The sequence below is a fragment of the Anomaloglossus baeobatrachus genome, chromosome 12 (assembly GCF_048569485.1).
Source record: "Anomaloglossus baeobatrachus isolate aAnoBae1 chromosome 12, aAnoBae1.hap1, whole genome shotgun sequence".
Lineage (NCBI taxonomy): Eukaryota > Metazoa > Chordata > Amphibia > Anura > Aromobatidae > Anomaloglossus > Anomaloglossus baeobatrachus.
Window position 1 is genome coordinate 24155314 of NC_134364.1, and position 19853 is coordinate 24175166.

A 19853-nucleotide genomic window follows, 5' to 3' on the forward strand; every position below is an offset into this window, starting at 1 on the left:
TAAAAAGCAGGTAAAAAGCAACGTGCGCACATACCCTTAGCACAACACTTCAGAAATCTCAGACTTTTCTGGCTTCAGGAGAGGCATGCAGATTTTGAAATAAAAAAAAAAAATGCATAAAAAAAAAGATAAAAAATGTGTGCACAAGGCCTACAGCTGGAGCTACACTGCAATTTTGGCCAAGACACAAGTAGGAAGGCCAAAAATCTGTCCATACATCGCAGCGTACAGGTGATTTGGGCTGCATTAGTATCACTTTACATCACTTCTATAGCACCATTTATTCCACAGCGCTTTACACACGTGATCATCACTGTCCCCATTGGGGCTCACAATCTACATTCCCCATAAGTATGTCTCTGGTGTGTGGAAGGAAACCGGAGAACCCGGAGGAAACCCACGCAAACACGGGGAGAACATACAAACTCCTTGCAGATGTCCTTGGTGGGATTTAAAAGCTGCAAGGCGGTATGGGCCCACCAGAAATGGTGACTCTCGGGGTCCACGGAGCAGCTACATGCACATATTACATTCACAGATTGACCTAATCGTCTATATAATAATATTCTGGGTAGTTTATAAAATGAAAGATGAGATGCTTCCTTTGTACATAGTGAAATGTTGGGCTGTAAGTGATGCAGCACGGTGGCTCAGTGGTTAGCACTGTATGGTGGCTCAGTGGTTAGCACTGTATGGTGGCTCAGTGGTTAGCACTGTATGGTTTCTCAGTGGTTAGCACTGTATGGTGGCTCAGTGGTTAGCACTGTATGGTGGCTCAGTGGTTAGCTGGGCGAGTGTGTGTGTGTGAGTGTGATTTATTTTCCCATTTGCTAGAAAAAAAAGTTAAGATTTGCAAAACTACACATTACAATGTTAAAAACGGACTTCATAGACTTCTATGGTTTATTTTTAACCCTGACTTGGATGGAAAACGGATGTCCCTAGGACATTTTGCAGAAACACGATCCCCCAAAATACACAGACATGTGAACCGTCCCATAGACTATGGTTATGTGTTCTAGGAAGACAGAAAAGACCCTGGATGTGAAAATCACATCTGAATGAGGATTTATTTTGCTTTTTTTCTCTAAATCTCTTGAGTATATATAAATGTGAGTGAGGTTTGGTGGAGCTGCTGCTGCGGTGTCACATTCAGCCTTTCCCCCTCCACTATAGTGAGATCCACAGAGGGTGTGGGCTGTGAGTCACATTCTCAGCCTTTGAACCTGGGTGTGTGATGAGAGCAGCTTCCTCTTCCTGGGAGGATCCACTCAACTTTCTGTCTGCGCCCAGACTCCACTGCACAGAGACCTCCTGTCCTAGAGGTATTCCCTCCGCTTGTTACATATCTGCTAGAGTACACTGTATTCTGCTGTCCTAGAGGTATTCCCTCCGCTTGTTACATATCTTATAGGGTACACTGTATTCTGCTGGCCTAGAGGTATTCCCTCCGCTTGTTACATATCTTCTAGAGTACACTGTATTCTGCTGTCCTAGAGGTATTCCCTCCGCTTGTTACATATCTTATAGGGTACACTGTATTCTGCTGGCCTAGAGGTATTCCCTCCGCTTGTTACATATCTTCTAGAGTACACTGTATTCTGCTGTCCTAGAGGTATTCCCTCCGCTTGTTACATATCTTATAGGGTACACTGTATTCTGCTGGCCTAGAGGTATTCCCTCCGCTTGTTACATATCTGCTAGAGTACACTGTATTCTGCTGGCCTAGAGGTATTCCCTCCGCTTGTTACATATCTGCTAGGATACACTGTATTCTCCTGTCCTAGAGGTATTCCCTCCGCTTGTTACATATCTGCTAGGATACACTGTATTCTCCTGTCCTAGAGGTATTCCCTCCGCTTGTTACATATCTGCTAGGATACACTGTATTCTCCTGTCCTAGAGGTATTCCCTCCGCTTGTTACATATCTGCTAGAGTACACTGTATTCTCCTGTCCTAGAGGTATTCCCCCCGCTTGTTACATATCTGCTAGAGTACACTGTATTCTCCTGTCCTAGAGGTATTCCCTCCGCTTGTTACATATCTGCTAGAGTACACTGTATTCTCCTGTCCTAGAGGTATTCCCTCCGCTTGTTACATATCTGCTAGAGTACACTGTATTCTCCTGTCCTAGAGGTATTCCCTCCGCTTGTTACATATCTTATAGGGTACACTGTATTCTGCTGGCCTAGAGGTATTCCCTCCGCTTGTTACATATCTGCTAGGGTACACTGTATTCTGCTGGCCTAGAGGTATTCCCTCCGCTTGTTACATATCTGCTAGGGTACACTGTATTCTCCTGTCCTAGAGGTATTCCCTCCGCTTGTTACATATCTGCTAGAGTACACTGTATTCTCCTGTCCTAGAGGTATTCCCCCCGCTTGTTACATATCTGCTAGGGTACACTGTATTCTGCTGGCCTAGAGGTATTCCCTCCGCTTGTTACATATCTGCTAGGGTACACTGTATTCTCCTGTCCTAGAGGTATTCCCTCCGCTTGTTACATATCTGCTAGAGTACACTGTATTCTCCTGTCCTAGAGGTATTCCCTCCGCTTGTTACATATCTGCTAGAGTACACTGTATTCTGCTGGCCTAGAGGTATTCCCTCCGCTTGTTACATATCTGCTAGAGTACACTGTATTCTGCTGTCCTAGAGGTATTCCCTCCGCTTGTTACATATCTGCTAGAGTACACTATATTCTCCTGTCCTAGAGGTATTCCCTCCGCTTGTTACATATCTGCTAGAGTACACTGTATTCTGCTGTCCTAGAGGTATTCCCTCCGCTTGTTACATATCTGCTAGAGTACACTGTATTCTGCTGTCCTAGAGGTATTCCCTCCGCTTGTTACATATCTGCTAGAGTACACTGTATTCTGCTGTCCTAGAGGTATTCCCTCCGCTTGTTACATATCTGCTAGGGTACACTGTATTCTGCTGGCCTAGAGGTATTCCCTCCGCTTGTTACATATCTTATAGGATACACTGTATTCTGCTGTCCCTGGATACAGGGGGGCTCCTGCGCTGTGTAACATTACTGCTGTATCCAGACCCTTTACATAACTGCCGCAGCTGGAGAGCTGGATACATTTTAGGCTTCCCCTATGGATTGTATGGCAATCTGGAAGTCTATGTAGGGCAATTGCCAATAAGCGATCTTTCTGGTAACTTCTAGACCGTTCTGATCATAACGTGACGTTTATCTCTTAAATTGATTACAATATCTTTTGTTCTCTGTTATCAGCCAGAGTTTGACTTTTGATTTAAAGGAGAGTGCACAATTTCCCTGATCATTGCTGTGTCCCAGGGCTTTATAGTGCGGCCTGGGCAGGCGTTGGGCTGAGATCACATTTGGTAATCGTCTGTTAGAACGAATCCGTTGTCAAAAAGTTCTGTGAACACAACTTTATTTGTCCGTTTTGAAAAAATCCTTTTTTTTTTTTTTTTTTTTTTTTTTTTTTTTTTTAACATGGGAGTCTATGGAAAACAGATTGCTATTTATCTTACACTTTTTTTGTATTTGTAAAGGATCCACTTTTTGCTTACAGGATCCGTTTCAAAGGGAAGATAAATAGCGATCGGTTGCCGGATCCATTTTCCATAGACTCCAATGTTTTTTGGGGGGGGGGATGTAAATAACGGAGAAAAACGTTGTTTGCAGAACTTTTTTTGCAATCAGATCCATTCTAACGGATGATTACTGGACGTGTGAACAAGGCCTAAAGCGGGCTTTACACGCAACGACATCGCTAGCGAGATGTCGCTTGGGTCACGGAATTCGTGCCGCAGATCCGGCCTCGTTAGCGACGTCGTTGAGTGTGAAACGCAGGAACGACCGTTAACGATCAAAATTACTTACCTGATCGTTGACGCGTTGTTCCATTCCCGATTATCGATGCAGGTTGTTCATCGTTCCTGCGGCAGCACAGATCGCTACGTGTGACACCGCAGGAACGAGTAACGTCACCGTATCTGCGGCTGCCCGCAATGAGGAAGGAAGGAGGTGGGCGGGATGTTACGGCCGCTCATCTCCGCTTCTATTGGGCGGCTGCTTAGTGACACCGCTGTGACGCCGAATGAACCGCCCCCTTAGAAAGGAGGCAGGTCGCCGGTCACAGCAATATCGCTAGGCAGGTAAGTAGTGTGACTGGTGTAAGCGATGTTGTGCGCCGCGGGCAGCGATTTGCCCGTGACGCACAACCGACGGGGGCGGGTGCTTTCACCAGTGATATCACTAGCAATGTCGCTGCGTGTAAAGCCTGCTTTAGTTTCAAATGGAAGATAAATCGCACTTGGGTAACGGATCCATTTTCCATGGACTCCCATGTTTTAAAAAAAAAAAAAAAAAAAAAATCCTGCAAAACTTTTTTTTTTTTCTCTTTTTTTTTCTTCAAAAGTCAGTTTTGTTTGCACAATTTTTTTGCCAATAGATCCATTCTAGCAGATGATTACTGGACAGTGACCCCAGCCTTCCATAATTGTACTTTGTAGCTGTTACGCTCCCAGTACAATTGACAGCTGCAGGCGACCATGTTGTAGTCTTGTTGCTGGGGTGCTCTGGCCAACAGAATAGTCGGTAGGGCGTAGGACTATCTGAGAATAACTTCCCCCTGCTTTAAGGGAATCTGTCACCAGGTTTTTGCCACCTAATCTGAGAGCAGCATAATGTAGGGACACAGATCCTGATTCTAGCGATGTGTCACTTACTGAGCTGTTCAGTGTAGTTTTGATAAAATCACTGTTTAATCAGCAGTGGATTATCATTACAGGACTACTTGGCGTGCTGCGGGTAGTCCAACGTATTCATCAGCTCTGTATAACTGCTAGATCTGCAACAGAGAAAACATTGATTGTTAGCTCAGTAAGTGACACATCGCTGGAATCAGGGTCTCTGTCTCCACATGAAGCTGCGCTCAGATGGGGGAACAAAAACTTGATGACTGATTCCATTTAATAGATGCTGGGAGTTGTAGTTTTGCAATGACAGGCAGGCTGCAGGTGTGATATCAAACCCAGCATGTGGCGGGTGTGCCAATAATTACATCCTGAGATGGCCCAGCTTGTTGTGCCGTTCCGGGGCTGGAAGGGTTAATGAGTGTAGTGAAAACACTGATTTGGAGCCGGTCTGGTTGAGCCTGTCCTTCTGTATTTACAGTCATAATTCCGAGTGTTCCTCTAATACTTTACTCTTTCTCTGGAGATAACGTCCCCTCCGTCCCCTCCGTCCCCTCCGTCCCCTCCCTGCCATCTCCAGGGCAAAGACTGGAAGAGCCTAGAAATGTAAACGTCCTCTGAACTTTGTCCTGTCTTGTGCTTTGTTTCTACTGTGCTGGATCTATAGGATAAAGGGCACAATGCATCGAAAAATGTAGTTTTCTAGATTTCAAAAGTTTTTCCCTTTTTCCACTGGGAATAATAATAATAATAATAATAATAATTAATTATTATTCGCGGCTTCTTGACAAATTCAATCTAATTTATACAATAATCAATAGAATAAATTTTACTTATTAAAGGGAATCTGTCACCAGGTTTTTGCCACTTAATCTGAAAGCAGCATAACGTAGGAACTGTGATCCTGATTCCAGTGATGTCACTTACTGGGCTGCTTGGTGTAGTTTTGGTAAAAGTTTAATCAGCAGTAGCTTATCATTACAGGACTGCTTGGCTGCTGCAGGTAGTCCAGCATATTTATGAGAGCTCTGTATAACTGCGAGATCTGCAGCAGAGGAAACATTGATTTTTAGCAAAATGACAGGAAACAGCTTAGTAAGTGACACATCGCTGGAATCAGGGTCTCTGTGTCTATATATTATACTGATCTGAGATGGGGGAGCAAAAACCTGGTGACATATTCCCTTTAAGGGATCATACACATGTTAACAGAACCAGAATAGTGAATGAAATCCTGCACGCTGTATTTGTTTTTTTCTTGCAGATTTGAACCTTCAAATTCTCAATTCTTTCAGTGTTTTTTTACAGCATCTCTTACCCATTCAAATAGGGGGGGTATAATATATATATATTCACAAACACACATCATGTTGCGGTGCATGGCCTGATTTGTAAAATACCACAGGATATGTTGGTGATAGAGATTAAATCACTACTATTATGGGCAGATGTGCCAAATTGTTTCCAATGTTGGTGCATTGGGAATCTCGGCTGCGTTGGCGACTTCTTGTCTTTGTGTTTTTATAAGTCTCATGTCCGGTAATCATCCATTAGAATGGATCCGTTGGGGAAAAAAGAGTTCTGCAAACACCGCTTTTTTTTGTCCGTTTTGACAAAATTGACTTTTTGCAGGATCTGTTTTTTTAACATTGGTGCCTATGGAGAATGGATCTGGTAACACATCGCTATTTACCTTCTGTTTTGAAACTGAGATCCAGTAAAAAAAAAAATTGATCCTTTACAAATGCAAGAAAAATGGATGGTGACATAGCGATCAGTTACCGGATCCGTGTTCCATAGACTTCAACGTTTAAAAAAACGGATCCTGCAAAAATCAATATTTACAAAACGTTGTGTTTGCAGAACTTTTTTGCCAATGGATCTGTTCTGACGGATGATTACCGGACGTGTGGGCTCGGCCTTAGGCTAGTTTCACACTTGCGTTGGGCGAAATCTGCTGGGTCCTTTGCTGTGTCGTTTTGACGCATCCGTTATTTTTGTGGTGTCAACGGATCCGTTATTTCACAGGAATCCACTAGCTGATTCCTGTGAAATAACGGATCCGTTGCATCCGTTTGGTGTCCGTCTAACGGAATGCGTCGGCTATTTATTTATTTTTTTTTTCCTTTTTCTATTCTGGGCATGCTCAGTAGAAATTAGCGAAATCCAGCAGCGGATTCCATTGTAAAGCACTTTGCAACGGAATCCGCTACCATAGGGAGCCATTATAAATTTTAACGGAATCCGCTGGTCGGTGTCATTTTTGACGCAAGCAAATAACGTTACATTCAGCGTTGCTTCTGCTTGGCGGAAGCGACGGCCAACGGAAGCAACGCAGGTACTTTAGGCACAATCCGTCATCAATGCAAGTCTATGGGGAAACAGCGGAATTCGTTAACGGATTCCACTTATTCCCAAGACAGCGGATTGCGCCAAAAACCCCCCCAAAAAAACGGAAGTGTGAAAGTACCCTGACTTGAATTGAGCGGCTCGTGTGGGTGAAGGTGATCCGCTCCGTGCGGGGAACAGGCTGGAAAATAAGTGATGTCATCTCTATTTTAGCTGAGCACAGACGCCCCTTCTCTCTGGAAGTCCCGGATTTCAGCTCCGTGGACTGATCTGTTTGTTGTCTGTTGTGCATCAGCATGACATACTTTTTTTTTTTTTTTACCTAATTTTTCCAAATTTCTCAACTTTCTGGGTGTTTTTGGCAATCACTTTTCACCCCTCTGAGCCCTCATCTACGGACTAAAGCTAAAAAGCGGTGTCCACTGAAGCAACACATGGCACTGCATCATGCAATCCGTTTATACTAATGGCGGTTTTCATAAAAAAAAAAACAGCACCCCACATGTGCACAGGTTGAGTGTGGTATTGCAGTTCAGCTCATTTTGAAGTGAATGAGTCCGAACTGCAATACCATACACAACCTGTAGACAGGGGTGGCGCTGTTCTGGGAAGAAAGCAGCCATGTGTTTCAGATTTTCGACAGCTTTTAAACCTGGACCTTCTCTTTGGATGCAGTCCTTTCTCGGTGGGAGATTGCTTTTATTCTAACCTACAAACACATAAAGATAGGGAATGTAGATTGTGAGCCCCAATGGGGACAGCAATGATCAGGTCTGTAAAGCGTTGTGGAATTAATGGCGCCATATAAGTGAGTAAAATAAATAACCAATAATGTGCTCTTGTCATGGGAGACAAGACAGATATGAGAGGTTTACTAGTTTGGGCATTACCATGTTATTCATCCAGTGTAAAACACTATCCATGCCCCACGGCTTTTGCTCCTGCCAAGGCTTAATAGACTGCCTTGCCCCTACTGGTCGGGTAATTATAAAATGTAATCTATTGTCTGTTTTATCAGCCAGTCTGTATTGTCATATAGACGAACATAACACTAAGGAAGTAGTGACATCTTGAAGCCTAGCACAGAGTCCGAGGGTCATTATTGGATTTTGTCATCCATTGGTGACGTAACCAATAGTGATGAGCGAGGACTGAAGTGCTCGTTACTCAAATTGAGTGGGTCCAATGCTTGGATGGGCTCGAGTAACAAGTATAATGGAAGTCTATGGGGAACATGAGCATTCTTCAGACAGACCCCTAGAAAGGCTGGGGAGGGGGCAGGAAAACCACTTACATGGATGCAAACTGCATGGGGGGGGAAGATGCCTGGACGCACCTGACTCTCAGGCTGCAGCCCTCAGCTGTCTGCTTTACCTTGGCTGGTTATCAAAAACAGAGGCAACCCCCTCAATGTTTTATTCTTTATTCAGTTGACCTGTTTTTTGTTGTTGTTTTTCTAACTCTAGTAATGGGGGGTATTTGATAGATGCCTCTCCATTACTAACCCCTGGGCTTGATATCAGCTGTCAATTCACCTCTGACATCAACCCCCAAAAGTATTACCTGGATTGCCACCACACCAGGGCGATTAGGAAGAGCCACGTAAAATGCCAGAAATGGAGCATCTAATGATGTGCCACTTTCCAGGCAGCTGCAGGCTGCTTTTTTTTTTTTTATATAGACTGGGAAGGTCCAAATTACCATGGACCTTCCCAGCCTGATAATACCAGTCCTCAGCTGTCAGCTTTACCTTGGCTGGTTATCAAAAATAGGGGGGACTCCATGAAGTTTTGTTAAAAATATTTGTTAACCAGACTAAAAACGCCCTTCAGTGCTACATGGAAGGCACTGAAAGGTGCAAGTGTACAACCCTTCCCATATACTGTATTTTTTTTTAGTTTCTAAGATGCACCAGATTATAAGACTCACCCCAAATTCAGAGCAAATAAAAGGGTCCGTCTTATCTGGTGGTATCTTACCGGAGGGGGCAGTGGTGGTGGAGTGGAGTCACAGGAGGCAGGGGCGGGGGGGGGGGGGGTGTCTCAGAAACTGTTCCAGCTGTGCTGGAACTTGGAATGCAGGCGGCGAGGGCTTCAAAGAAATGGCCCCCAGAGTCAGCACAGATTGAGCTCTCAGCTCAATGGCAAGCCAAGATGTCTTCTGCGCAAACACTTCCTCCGGGCGCCATTTTCCTTAAGTCTGCTGCCGGGAGATCAAGGGGCCGGAAGCAGCGCGTGCACAGATGAAAAATGGAGCCGAGAGCTCCATCTGTGCACACGCTGACTCCAGAAGGCATTAATTTGAAGTCCTCACTGCCCGCCCCGCAGGGCCAGTCCAGCCGCCACAGCACAGTGCACAGCCTCTGCAGACCCCGCACAGCCGCCACAGCACAGGGCACAGCCGCCACAGCACAGGGCACAGCCGCCACAGCACAGGGCACAGCCGCCACAGCATTCCCCCGGTCTCTCGCAACCCCTCTCCACCACCATGGTAAGCTACATTCAGGTTGTAAGACGCACTCACACTTTCCTCCCAAATTTTTGGGAGGAAAAGTGCGTTTTATAATCCGAAAAATATGGTACCTGCTCTAATCTAAGCTCTCCCTCCTACATCATCTCTCCCTGCAGTGTCTGAACATCTCATCCCCAGGTCTCATGTATGATCTGATGACGTGATGTGACCGGCCAATCACAGTAATGCCAGTATCCAAAAAATGGCTACTGAATTACCGTGTATGGCAGGCGATTCCAATGTAGTTAGTGGCTGAAAAATGGCTGTCACATCTGAAGGGCGAGGACTCTAGCATGGCGCCCGAGCACCAGGATACCCGGCCGAGTAAGGAGCGTGCCCGAGCACCCCCAATTCTCGATCCACTATCACTAGTAAGTTTCTTCCAGTGTCGTCTTCTGTTGACATCCCTGCATTTATTATTAGATCGCTCGTACAGATCTGAATATTTGACATTTTACAGAACTGCGCCCAAACCTGTCAACAATTACTCTGAAGTTTGCAAACAACTGGTGACGAGGACCTTCCAGGGTAGGGAGCGAATAGGCACAAATGACGGAGGATTTTAGCCAAGGGGATAATACAAGTGTGCACATAGTGCAAGGGGGATTTGCAGAGAACTCTGCTTTCCTACAGAGGGCCACTGCAAAAAATCTACCATGGGGTGTAAATATTTCTCACTGAGTTCCACAATATCTGTCCATACTGTGACCACTTTCACGTGTAGTCAATGTGCAATGTACACTTGGCCTTAGCTAGTCGAGGGTCTTCTCCTCTGCTCGTCCCCCTCTTATGTGCCCTGGACAAGTTTACATGGATTCATGTCTACAACCTCTGCTAAGACCATGTAAAGGGTGTGTTAACTATCGCAGCTATTATATATCATTTCTCTCTCTTCCTTGTCTTTCAGCACAATGTCTGGAACAGACGACTTTTCGGTAAGTGACGTAGCAGATCCTTCAGGGAGGAAGCTGCCATTTTTCTTGGCTTCTTGGACATTTGTAGGCTTAATGACCCTACACCCAAAAAATACGTGTTCCATTTTAAAACCAATTCCTTGAATATTAAATTGGAGCCTGGGAGTTGGGAGATCCATGAAGGAATGGTGGGCTGGTGTTGGGTACTGGGCCAGATAAGGCGATGCTTTTCAGGGATGCTGGTGGTCTCTGCATGTAATTCTTATGTTATTTCTCTCCATAGCTGGCGGATGCTTTAGGAGATAATGCTGCCGCAAAATCTCAGAAACTAAACACTCCAGCGAATAGTCAACAATCTGGCAACTGGTCTGGATCAAACCCTTGGAGCACAAATCCAAGCGCTCCTTCTGCCCCTGGTTTCACACCTTATGGACAAGGCCAAGGAGGTGGACCATACGCTAGTGGTGGATCTCAGCCATCAGCACCAACCCATCCATACTCCTCTGGACCACAGCCAGGAGCCCCAACACACCCATACTCATCTGGAGGACCCTCACAACCATATCCATCTGGACCTCAACCAGGAGCCCCAACGCACCCATACTCTTCTGGTCCTCAGCCAGGAGCACCATCACAGCCATATCCATCTGGACCTCAGCCAGGAGCACCATCACAACCATATCCATCTGGAGCACCATCTCAGCCATACGCAACAGGACCTCAGCCAGGAGTACCAGGTGCACCTTCAGGCCCTGCTGGGCCTTATTCAGGAGCTGCACCTGGACAACAGCCTTCTGGACCAAATGCCCCGTATTCTGCAGGATCTACTGGACCCTATCCCGGAGCCCCAGCTGGACAGCAACCAACAGCACCAAATGCCCCATTCTCTTCACAACCTTCTGGCCCTTATGCAGGAGTGCCCACTGGGCCACAACCAGGGGCTCCCACTGGGCCATATTCTAATCCACCTGGGCAATACCCTGCAGCTCAGTATCCCTCAGCACCTGCTGGGCCCTATGCTAACCCTTCTGGAGCACCGAGCCAACCTTATCCAGGTGCTCCAGGACAAGGTCCCACCGCAGGAGGACCCTATTCTTCTCCTTATGGTCAGTCAGGTCCTGCAGCTCCTGGGCAGGGTGGCTCTTGGGGTGCTAATCAATGGGGATCACAGGGTGGCCAGTATCCAACAAACCAAAATCTACCATACCCAGCCTCCAGTCAATTTCCAACTCCTGGTGCTTCATCATCATGGGGCACTGTGCCTCCTGGTCAGTGGGGGCCATCTTCTCAATTTTCTGGAGCTCCTGGATCGTACCCTAATCCAGGCTCGTATCCATGAAGCTGTATCCTCCAGTGGCTGCCGCCGGACCCAGAAATCCTCCAAGTGAGTATATTATCCATAGCACATTAAATTTTTGTAGGTCTGTGTTAGAAACACTCCTAAATGTGCATGGTGTGGCTTGCTAGAATTGTAAGTAGCAGAATGAAAAGACCCCAAAATGTTTATTTTATGAGAAATACTAGTATTTTCTAAAACTTGACCTGTTAGTTGTTGACATATCTTCTATACACAGCACGGGACACATCCTCTATGTACTACACCATACAGGAGAGCTAATAGATAATCTACAGTGCTTGTAAAAGTATTCATATCCTGTGAACTTTTCCACATTTTTTTCATATTATACCCACAAACGTAAATGTATTTATTGGGATTCTTTGTGATATACCAACACCAAGTAGCAAGTATGTTGTGAAGTGTAAAGGAAATATGTTTTTCTAATTTTAAAATATAAATCTGAAAATTGTGATGTTAATTTGTATTCAGCCCCCTGTCTGGTGCCCCTAAATAAAATTTTGAGTGATCATTTGCCTCCTGAAGTCACCTAATTCGTAAATAACAGCCACCTGGCTGTAATTTATTCTATATGTACAGCTGTTCTGTGAAGGCCTCAGAGGTTTGGGTGAGGACATTATGGATCCAACAGCATCATTGAAACAAAGGAACTCAACAGACAGGTCAGGGATAAAGTTGTGGGAAAAAAAGTAAAGCACGGTTAGGTTAAAAAAAAAAAAAAAAAATGCCCAAGCTGTGGACATCTCACAAAGCACTTGCTGTAAAATCCATCATCTAACAATGGAAGGGTTATGGCACAACTGTAAACCTACCAAGACTAAGACATAGCTGTTCACCGAAACTGACAACCCAAGAGGGAGAGCACTAATGAGAGAAGCAGCAAAGAGGAACATGATCACTGGAGCAGCCGCAGAGATCACAGCTCACTGGGGAGAATCTGTCCACATTAGTCATATACTCCACAAACCTGGCCTTTATGGAAGAGGGGCAAGAAGAGTTTTGCCTTTCAAAAAAAAAAAAAAAAAAAGAGGTTCTGTTTACAGTTTGAAAGAAAAAGAAAAGTAGGGGATGTAGCGAGCGTAAGTGCAAGTGCTCGAGTCAAGATACATTTTTGGGTTAAATAGAAAATGTTGTGTGGTAGAAAACACATCGCTCATCACCCTGAAAACACAATCCCCACCGTCACACATGGTGGAGGCTTTACTTCAGCAGAGCAGGGAAGCTTGTCAGAGCTGATGGGAAGATGGATGGAGCTAAATACAGGGCAATCCTGGCTGAAAACCTTTTAGATGCTGCAAAAGACTTAAGCCTACACCTACTGTAGGTCTCATCTTTCAGCCCTAAACAACCGTGTGTCCGTGTCCGTGTCACAGTCCAGACCGAAATTCCATCGAGAATCTGCGACAAAGTGAAAATGGCTGATCACAGATGTCTCCATCCAATCTCATTGAGAGAGTGTGCAAAAAAGGAGGGGAAAATGTCACCACTAGATGTGCGAAGCTGGAGAGACAGATCCCAAAAGACAGAGAAGTGGTCCTACAAAGTACTGACTCCAGGGGGCTGAACACAAATTCACATCACATAAAGCCCAATAAAATACATTTACGTTAATGGATGTAACATGAACAACAAAAATGTGGAAAAGTTCATGTGGTATGAATACTTTTGCATGCTATGTACAAGAAGGATGACCTGGTCATTTTTCATTTATTTTTTATTTTTATTTTTTTTTTTTTTTTTTTTTTTTTAATGAAACACTTTTAGGTGAAAAACTAAAATGTTCAAGTCCATGTCACTTAATTATTTTTGCTTTTTCTTTCTTCTCTCAGATTACCCTTTTCTTGAAGAAAATCTCCCCCCATAAATCCTAAATCAATGGAGGCGATGAATCAACCTGCATCGGATCAGCTTTATCATTCTCTGTGCCAAATTTAGCAGATGTGGACGCTGCTCTATATTCATTATATATATATATATATATATATATATATATATATATATATATATATAATTTCCCCCCAATTCATCAAGATTGGCGTTTTGCGCGCCGGCCTGGGTAAAGAGTGCACTCTAAGATGCACCAAATTCATTCATATAATGTTTTTTTTTTTTTTTTAAATTTTTCTTGCATTTTTCAGTCACCGTGCGTCCTCTGGACTGGGCCACTTCTGCCATAATTCATGCCACCTTGGCTAAATTATTCTGAATTTGTCGGCTGATTTAATCCTTGCTATTCCCATTTTGTTTTTTTTTTTTTGTTTGTTTTTTTTTTTAGGGTGGCAGAGGTGATGTAAAACTTCCAAAAGTCAATTTTTTTTTTTGTTTTTTCAACATTTCAAACACTTTTATGTGATGAATCTGGGCCACAGCTTTTTTTTTTTTTCTTTTCTTTTTTTTTTTTCTACAAATACATAGAATATATATTTGGATACGGAGTGAAGCTACTTTTTTTTGTGATTTTTGTATACTTTGTTCTTTTATATACATACAGTGAATATTCTGATTGCTTAAAGGGGAGTTGTCCCAAATTTTGAGAGGTTGTTTTGGTGGGGGTCCAAAAGCTGAAAGTGACCTCAATGCCATAGGGTTCCTTAATGCTGATGTCCAATAATAGATATCTCTAAGCAATATTGAAGAATTCATAATTCATTAATGAAGGCTTACTGGGTGGGTTGTTTTTTGGGTTTCCCGGCGGCTGTTTCGGCCCCCTTGGGTTTCCCGGCGGCTGTTTCGGCCCCCTTGGGTTTCCCGGCGGCTTTTTCGGCCCCAATTTTTCTAATATTTAATTTAGATGGCGCTTCCCCTTTCAGTTTTGGTAAAATGTTTTCCATGGGTTTAAACAATTGAAACTCAGAAATAAACCAAATCCAGTACTAGATATTCAATTCCAATTTATATACTGTTGCTTTTAAATGTGTATTTGAAGACTGAGTCTATTAAAGAGCTTTCTCTCTACAGGAGAAGTCTACTTTGGACAATTCCTGTTTGGTTGACGTGGTCTATAAGCAGAACCCAGATTATACTGGTGCTGGGGACCCCAGTGATCTCGTACAAATGCAGAAAGTAGTGTTTAATTTCCCTACCGCGCCTCTATAGAGGAGATGAAGGATTACAGTTACTATTAATGTCAGTGACTGGTGTGGTTTCTACTGGGTGATGTATGGGATCGTCTGGTGTTCCGACACAATACATTATGACTTTTCATCGGATAATGATTCCGCTATGGATTCCATTCTCATGATTTAGTAATGGAACAGATTTCTGTAATGTTTAAAAAATAATAAAAAAAAAAATAATAACATATACATAGTTCATTAGGTCTGATCTGGTTTAATTAGAACTTGCTCAAAAATAGATCTGGGATATCCGCCATAGTTCCTTCATGTGCGGACACCATGAAATCAGCCTTAAAGAGATTGTTTGGGATAATAGCACAAAAAACACCCCAAAAAATTCTAATATAAATATTAATTCAAAGAATTGTTCTTGCATCGATGTCACATAAATCATTTACCGTTTTAGTGATGCTCATTTGGCTGCTGAGTTAAAAATAAATAAATATATACATCATGTCATCACTACAGAACTGGTGAGGGGGATTTAAAGGGTTATTCTCAGGTTCTTTAATAGTTAAAATTTTAATGTTCTTGATATTAAAAATCCTCTGTTTTCAAGAACAGGTAGAAGTTTTAATTCAATTGTTCTACTTGGTGCCGGGATTTCCATGAGCAGCACGTACAAGCTCTTTCCAACAAAGCTTTGTAAGCGCTGGGCTGGAGCAGACTGTCGGCTCCATATCTGACCAGATTCAATTATCTATCCTGCGCCGATGCTGCAAAGACAAAGCAGACTCCATTTTCAGCATTGGAGGAGCGGTGCGAGGATGCTGCTGGTCTGAACTGTCAATCAAGCAGGAGCACGCTCCTCCCCCAACACGGATGGGGAGAGGCAGGGGAGCGGTGCGCTCCAGAGGAGAGATCAGAGGACCTATTTGGGGGATATGTGAACACTGAGTCTTTTTACAACCGAAACCGCAAATGTTTGAATATCTTTGACTTTTTTTAGGAGTATTTTGAGATTATATATATATATATATATATATATATATATATATATATATATATATATATATATATATATATATATATATATATATATATATATATATATATATATATATATATATATATATATATATATATATATAATTTTTTTTTTTTTTTTGCTCTTAGGCAACTTTTTATAATCCCACATAAGGATACGCAGGTCACACATCTAGTATAACACTCGGCTTCACCATTGGACAGACAGCCCATCGAAATGCAATGGAAGAGTCAGTTTTTCACCCTGGTTCTGGGGTGTTTTTTAGGGCTCCAGAGGGATTGGTGTTTGATTTTTAGGGTCACTCTGCACTGGTTGCTATATCCTAAATGTGGACCCATAAGGGATGCAGAGGTGATGGCGGTGTCATCAGTTTGGATGTAGTGGAGCGGAGAGTATTTTTACGTGATGTCAGCGGACTATGACATAGAAATAAGAAGGTTGACTAAGTTTAGTGAGGTTTGCTCTAAAGCTTTATTCCTTCATTTTGCACCATTTACATGATGAGGCTGCAATACCATGCTCAGCCACATTGACAAAAGGGCGCCATTCCTCTTTTTTTTTTTTTTCTTCTTCTTCTTCTAAAAATCCACCTTGGTTTGGTGGCAATGCATGGTATAAATCCTCCCACATAAATCTATATATCTCTTAAAGCATTTCACCAAAGATCTACTGTGTCACTGGCAGGTATTTATTGTGTGGTGTTAGAGAGGTTTACACATATTTTAATATTGCTGTGTATAACTAATGGCGGGTGACTTATGGCTTGATAATATATATTGCTGAATGTATTTTTCTCTTTATAATTTGTTTTTGGGATAGTTGTAGATTTGACCAATTTACTATAATGTGTGCACTGTGTTTTATAATAATTCAGTAAAGACGATGCAGTCACGGCATGAGCATAGATATCGAAATAAAGGAATAAGAATCCACCCTGAAATTACAGTCGTGTCATTATTTACAACGTGAAGAGTAATGATAAAGGGGATCTCCAGGACTTGGCCCTAATGGCTTATCAGTGATGTCACAGTACAGGGATAATACACACAGTGATGTCACAGTACAGGGATAATACACACAGTGATGTCACAGTACAGGGATAATGCACACAGTGATGTCACAGTACAGGGATAATACACACAGGGATGTCACAGTACAGGGATAATACACACAGGGATGTCACAGTACAGGGATAATACACACAGTGATGTCACAGTACAGGGATAATACACACAGGGATGTCACAGTACAGGGATAATACACACAGGGATGTCACAGTACAGGGATAATACACACAGTGATGTCACAGTACAGGGATAATACACACAGGGATGTCACAGTACAGGGATAATACACACAGGGATGTCAGTACAGGGGTAATACACACAGTGATGTCACAGTACAGAGATAATACACACAGTGATGTCACAGTACAGGGATAATGCACACAGTGATGTCACAGTACAGGGGTAATGCACACAGTGATGTCACAGTACAGGGGTAATACACACAGTGATGTCACAGTACAGGAATAATACACACAGTGATGTCACAGTACAGGGATAATACACACAGTGATGTCACAGTACAGGGATAATGCACACAGTGATGTCACAGTACAGGGATAATACACACAGTGATGTCACAGTACAGGGATAATACACACAGTGATGTCACAGTACAGGGATAATGCACACAGTGATGTCACAGTACAGGGATAATACACACTGATGTCACAGTACAGGGATAATACACACTGATGTCACAGTACAGGGATAATACACACAGTGATGTCACAGTACAGGGATAATACACACAGTGATGTCACAGTACAGGGATAATACACACAGTGATGTCACAGTACAGGAATAATACACACAGTGATGTCACAGTACAGGGATAATACACACAGTGATGTCACAGTACAGGGATAATGCACACAGTGATGTCACAGTACAGGGATAATACACACAGTGATGTCACAGTACAGGGATAATACACACAGTGATGTCACAGTACAGGGATAATACACACAGTGATGTCACAGTACAGGGATAATACACACTGATGTCACAGTACAGGGATAATACACACAGTGATGTCACAGTACAGGAATAATACACACTGATGTCACAGTACAGGGATAATACACACAGTGATGTCACAGTACAGGGATAATACACACTGATGTCACAGTACAGGGATAATGCACACAGTGATGTCACAGTACAGGGATAATACACACTGATGTCACAGTACAGGGATAATACACACAGTGATGTCACAGTACAGGGATAATACACACAGTAATGTCACAGTACAGGGATAATACACACAGTGATGTCACAGTACAGGGATAATACACACAGTGATGTCACAGTACAGGGGTAATACACACAGGGATGTCACAGTACAGGGATAATACACACAGTGATGTCACAGTACAGGGATAATACACACAGTGATGTCACAGTACAGGGGTAATACACACAGGGATGTCACAGTACAGGGATAATACACACAGTGATGTCACAGTACAGGGATAATACACACAGTGATGTCACAGTACAGGGATAATACACACAGTAATGTCACAGTACAGGGGTAATGCACACAGGATGTCACAGTACCGGGGTAACCATGGGGTTAATTATATATATTCTTAAGCATTCTTCACGTGCACAATAACAGGTTATACCAGTGGTATTGGGTCTTCTCCTCCTCGTGCTGGTAGTTATGGCACTCCCCCCCGGTGGACCCTACAATACCTGGGTATATTTACATAATTCTGACTTTGGCCAGTAGCCCATGGTCAGGGATAGGGAATAAATGGGAAAGTATAAAGCATGTATTTTGCATTGGGGGAGACAGGCGTCAGCCCCCACCATCTGTTATTGATGACCTTTCTTAAGGAGAAGTCACTAAAGGTTCTTGCTGTCTCAGTGTGTTGTACCCTGCAGGACAGGACAGGGGACCCCATAGCCATGATGAAAATGAAGGGCTTTTTACAAACCCCTCTGCTAAAGACCCCTGCCATGGAAATTCCTGCTGTTCTCCTATTTTCATGAGTTTGGTACATTTTTCCCTCCCTTGTCTGCTAACATTGCATTACCCTATACAGGAGCCCATCACCCATTGATGTGGGAAGACAACCAGCTGCTTCCACTAGAGGGCGCTCCTGCAATTGCATAGTGTATATGTGCATTATTGGTGGAAATACAATTACATAGATTTGCAAAAAATCTGTTGTCCCCATTTTGGTCTAGTACTGAGGATATTTCCCCATGGAAATGTATTTTACGCTGTATCAACCATCTGATACATTTTCTGGATTGTCTGCAGCATTACAGCTCCTGGATACAAAAGTCTGGAAAGTTTCCATTTGTTTTTAAAGGGACAGTGCCTCTTTGTATTATGTCCCCAGGACAGCGGGTAATTAGGACATATCAGTTGTCTGACTACTCTGCACGGGCTACGTGTCTGTATAATTGGTGATACGGGGAGTGCCACTTTCCTTCTAGGCATGGTAATAATGTGTGTGACAATGGCTCCATTATCCTCGCCCCACTCATGTATGATCCAGTTACACGCTCACTTTCGAGCCCCCCAATGAATGGCTGAGGAATATCCAGCGTGCTGCATCCATTTTTTGGCTAGTTATGTGCCGGGCTTCAGGCTTGGGAATGGTCACCCGGGTCAAAATGTGCAAATTCTCATTTAACCCAACAAAACGGTGATTTTTAGAGTGTATCATCTCTGTTTGCTGTGCAAGTGCACGCCAACTATTGCTCCCTGTTGTCAGCCATTTCAGATGGTGGCTAGGTCGGCCGCTCTGTTCTTTAGTGGGATTGCTGACCGTAAAGCTGGGGATGACTTTGGCTAGGACACAACCAAAGATGGCCGTATGCCGCTCAGAAATCACAGCATAGTGCAAGTAAATGTG

General features: G+C 43.4%; 1 protein-coding gene across 1 annotated transcript; it reads left to right on the forward strand.

Annotated features, from left to right (window-relative positions):
- The first annotated feature begins 1244 nt into the window (after positions 1 to 1244).
- MAPK1IP1L (mitogen-activated protein kinase 1 interacting protein 1 like) lies at positions 1245 to 15899 on the forward strand. Its single transcript, XM_075330925.1, has 4 exons — positions 1245 to 1325; positions 10443 to 10470; positions 10733 to 11833; positions 13636 to 15899. Exons 2-3 carry the CDS (start codon positions 10447 to 10449, stop codon positions 11786 to 11788), a joined length of 1080 nt encoding a protein of 359 aa, XP_075187040.1. The 5' UTR covers positions 1245 to 1325; positions 10443 to 10446; the 3' UTR covers positions 11789 to 11833; positions 13636 to 15899.
- The last annotated feature ends 3954 nt before the right edge of the window (positions 15900 to 19853 follow it).

Bases quoted from the DNA above. Each gene is read 5' to 3' on its own strand.
- MAPK1IP1L (XM_075330925.1), top strand. From the start codon at position 10,447: ATGTCTGGAACAGACGACTTTTCG. The intron at 10,471-10,732 runs GTAAGTGACGTA...TTCTCTCCATAG, and splicing joins CTGGAACAGACGACTTTTCG to CTGGCGGATGCTTTAGGAGA.